General features: G+C 27.6%; 1 protein-coding gene across 1 annotated transcript in view; it reads right to left on the bottom strand.

Moving 5' to 3' along the window:
* Nucleotides 1-4,489, bottom strand: part of LOC100164725 (molybdenum cofactor sulfurase-like) — a 30,355-nt gene that overhangs the window by 21,491 nt on the left and 4,375 nt on the right. The window contains exon 2 of the mRNA XM_029486080.1: nucleotides 3,102-3,258. Within this exon, the coding sequence (XP_029341940.1) occupies nucleotides 3,102-3,258 (157 nt within the window). The remainder of the gene's footprint in view (nucleotides 1-3,101; nucleotides 3,259-4,489) is intronic.

Here is a 4,489-nt window from a genome sequence, read left to right on the forward strand (position 1 = left end):
TATTTTGACTTGTTTTGAGCTGTTACGGACATTATCAATTTTCAAATTTTTAGTTTTTTTTTATGGTTGTCAATAAATGACATTTGAAAAATATTAAAAATACAGTCGCAATTTTTTCTTATAGGCATTAAAAGTTCAAATTTTGACAAAATACGTAAAAATCACGAAAATGTGATTATTATATAGAATTAGAAATACATAAAAGTTTTATTTTTAAATCTAACATTAGAATTTAATACAAGATTCTTCATAAGTATTTCTACCTTTATCAAAAAAAAATATCTACCGGAAAGTCAAATTAAATTTTTGTATCATTGGATATTCTCTAGATTTCTCATGTATAGTTAAACATGTAGCGATTTTCTTATTTTGTTGTAATTTAAACACGAATAACTGTAGATACTTGAAATTTATAATATTTTACAACTTATTAATTCCCATACGGCCATACTTGATGAAATGTACAAAATATTTTGATCCGTTTTAAACTGTTTACAGACATTTTTAATTTTTTTTTTTTTTTTTTTTTAACATTTATTTAGAAAATATACAATCTGTAAGGTTATTTACAATAGGCATATATGCGGTGTTTATGTGATTTTAACGTGAGTTTACATGATTTTAAGGAACTACCCAACAGTAGTACTTATGGCTTGAGGGATTTTTAATTTTAAAATTTTTTTTTTCTTTAGCTGTCAATAAAATTTCATTTGTCGAGTCAAAAAGTGTCAAAATTTAATGCAAGGCTCCTGCTACATTTTTACTTTAACAGCTTAAAAATGTTTAAAATACATAAAGGCACAATATATAATAAAATATTCATAAAAATATCATCAAATATACTTAGTAATATTAGCCTGACTGATGGCCTTCGCTCAGAATAATTTTTCTTATACAATGATATTAGGTATATCATTGAATTCAAATTTAACACCATCCATTAAAGAATTAGAATAAAAAAATAGTATGTGTGGCTCGTGCGGAAAGGTAATTTCAGTCTTTAGTTCAAGCCCGTGACTGAAATTGCTCACCTCCAGCCCTTGCCACACAATACATATATTTTTTAAACATTTTTTTTTGTTTCTGTCACCACATTTTGGGACAGTAAAAGTGCTTGGATTTTCTTCAACAGTTCTTTTCTGATAGGAAAGTGAATGCAGTTGGTACTTTGGGGGATCAAAAGTAAACATTTTTCAAATTTAATACAAGGCTCCTGATATATTGTTACAATAGCAATGGAAAATTATTAAAAATACATGGGAACAATTTTTTTTATAACTTTTTTATGTTTGAATTTCGACAAAATTTATGAAATTTAAAATTCAATAATTATTTTGTAGTTAAAAATATATAAAATGTTCAACTTTTATATCTAAGGATAGAAAATATGAAACCTATATTTACATGATTTTTAAATAAACGAAAACAAACATTTTTGATTTTAAGTATTACAATTCACTTCTAATTATGCAGTTTTAATTAAAACCAAATCATTATTTGTTAAACTTGTATCACTATATTATTATGTTTTACTGAAATGACATTTTCAGATCGCTGAACACCTAAATTATTAAAAGCTCTGTACATGAAATGTAATTAAAAACTTGGATTTACACAGAAAATTGATGAAAACATTAATTATAAAATACTGAAATATAGGTACTTATAATTAAAATACACACTCTTAATTTAAATTTTTAAAGATGTATTGGCGTATTCAAAACAATTAAATTTTACTGAATATAACTTAACAGAATTAAAATTAAGTACTAAACACATTAAAAAGTTTAGCACCTAAGCAAATTATTAATATACCAACGAAAATAGGAGAATATTGTTTAATTATTCAATTGGGTAAGTATTTTTAATATCACGTAAAAAATTTAATAATCAGGTATAATAAAAATCATTTTTTTGTCATTCATATTATACCTAATTGATATTATAATATCAAATTATCTTTAAAATTTTGGAATATTGACATGATGATGTTATTAAGGATGCCACGATGTAGTGTAAAATGATTTAAAATATTATACTTTGTAATATGTACATTGTAATATTATACATATTTATTACCTACATATAATATACTTCTATAACAATAGACTTTAAAAAAATGCTCTCGGAGTAAACTTTTAAACGCAATACAGTTTGTGTATAACTGACTAAAAATTCAAGAGATAATAATAATTATTATAATAATAATAATAGGATATACCTATTGTATCCATCATGGTTTTCAACCAACTAAAGAAAAAGGTGACTTTTAAACCAATTTTATACAATATTATATCGGTATAATACACGATTACGTTCATACGGATTTAAAACGAATTAATATAAAAGCTTTTTTTAGGAAAGTGTGCACAGTCATGTGTAAGTAAAGAGCATTCCGCTTCGTTGTCGAAAAACGAATTTTACGAAATGCAAACTATACTCAAACAGCTTTGTCCCACCGTCATTTATCTTTCTAGTGCACTAGCTAGCTGTACACTATTTTGTCAGCTCCACAAGTTGTTTATGTCACCAACCGAAATTCGCACGACTTATGACTTGTCTTGTAATTCTGGCGCGATAATAAATGACATCGTTACCGAACAATATCCCTTTGTCGTTTAAACAATGACATCAGATTATTCTAAAAATAATTTATTAACTAATATTAACTACTGCCTCAGCCGAGAAGTATGAAAATGTTGTTAAAGTCTTGAAGAGTTACTTATTGTACAACGCGTAAAATAAGTATATAAGTTACGAGCTTCGGTTTCTAATAACTATAATAGTGTATTATCATTATGCTCATCTACTAACGTTTTACGACGTTCGTATTTTATACCACCCACCAACGCACCAACGCACTCTGAGTTATCGCATAAATGACAAATGTATAAAACAGTTTTTGTAAGGTGTTCGCTATATAATATTATATAGGGTAATAGTAATACGTATTATGCGAACACCAAAACATGGCTGGTGTGCCTTCGGTTGTGTAAGTTTTTAGTCGAAGTTTACGTTTTATTATGACAGATGAGACAATGTATTATTATGTCATGTAAACGTAAAATTACTTAATCATTTTCTTAACAATATTTACGTACTTAAATCGAACACTATTTATGCGTTTTTCGCAAGTTGCCGACGGATCACCGGTTGAATGAGGATTTCCGTACAAGTGCATTTTCAGATCTTTCATCACGTTGTTTATTTGACTGTCAGCATACAGCGCCGAACCCACATGGTCCAGATAGCAAATTCCTTGAAAACAACATCGTAGACTGTAGTATGGTAGGTATTTAATATGGAAAAGCTTGGTAAAAATTACGGTAAGTATTCGGTTGAATATTTACAAAATCCTAATGACGTTAATATCGTCGTGTGTCTCGTGATGTGTGTCCTTTAGGCTTTAAGAATAGATAATATTTAACTCATGAATATTTAAAACGTCAAGCGTATGACTAAAGTGTGAGTATCGCGTTAGGTATATTAATTAAATTTTTATTACAATAAACTAGCTTTATTACGTCCGAATTCACCCGAGAAAATATGAACAAATAATGAAACGTATTTCGGTATAATGAATGAAGTCAAGTGTCAACTTTATGAGCAAATCGGTTGAAGTGTACTTTAGTCTTTAACCGGGTAAAAAATCAACAATGAAATATGTAATTATAACACATTATACACAGGTCATAGACGAATTTTAACAAGGTTAAGTGAGTTGTTCCGTAATTTTTTTTTTAAGTTGCTAATTGCTATACAAATCTGGACAGATGTTTTCTGTTTCATTGCCCAATTTTCGGTGGACAGGAATTTGGTGGGTCGTATAATATTATTTTAGTCTATGTTTCGGAACTTCAATAGGAAATTACAATTGTATACAATAGATTACCACACACACACACATACACAACCTGTGTAGTACCCTGTTCCAAAAGAGAAGACGTCAGTTTTGATATTATATTATGTTGGATATAAAACGGATTATGGAGGGGGGGATTCATTTAACATAAGACACTATTTATTTCATAAAACATTAACGTTTTTGTAAATATTTATTTTACATAATTTTAAGTCGTTGCTAAATAATATTTTTACTATTTTTTTTTCATTATAACATTTTTAAAGTTTTTACTTTTTTGAATGATAACATTGGTAAATTTTAGATTCTGAGTGGAACGATGAATGTATTCAATGATGTGTGTTTTTTTTTTATTTTTAGATTCTGAACGAAGTAATGAATGTATTGATTTTACAATGATGTGTGTTTTTTTTTTTTTTTTTTTTTTTGTGTCTGACGACAACTTTTGGAGCAGTAAAAATGCTTCGATTTTCAAAAGTTGTACCTTTTCTGAAAGGAAAGTGAATCTAGTTGGTACTTTGGGGGGTCAAAAGTGAAAATTTCCCAATACTTTTCAAAAGCGGCAGGAAAAACCTTAAAAAAATAACGAAAAAACGCGAATTTTTACGCAAAACCAATTTTTGACAA

The sequence above is a fragment of the Acyrthosiphon pisum genome, chromosome A1, assembly GCF_005508785.2.
Source record: "Acyrthosiphon pisum isolate AL4f chromosome A1, pea_aphid_22Mar2018_4r6ur, whole genome shotgun sequence".
In the NCBI taxonomy this organism is placed as follows: domain Eukaryota; kingdom Metazoa; phylum Arthropoda; class Insecta; order Hemiptera; family Aphididae; genus Acyrthosiphon; species Acyrthosiphon pisum.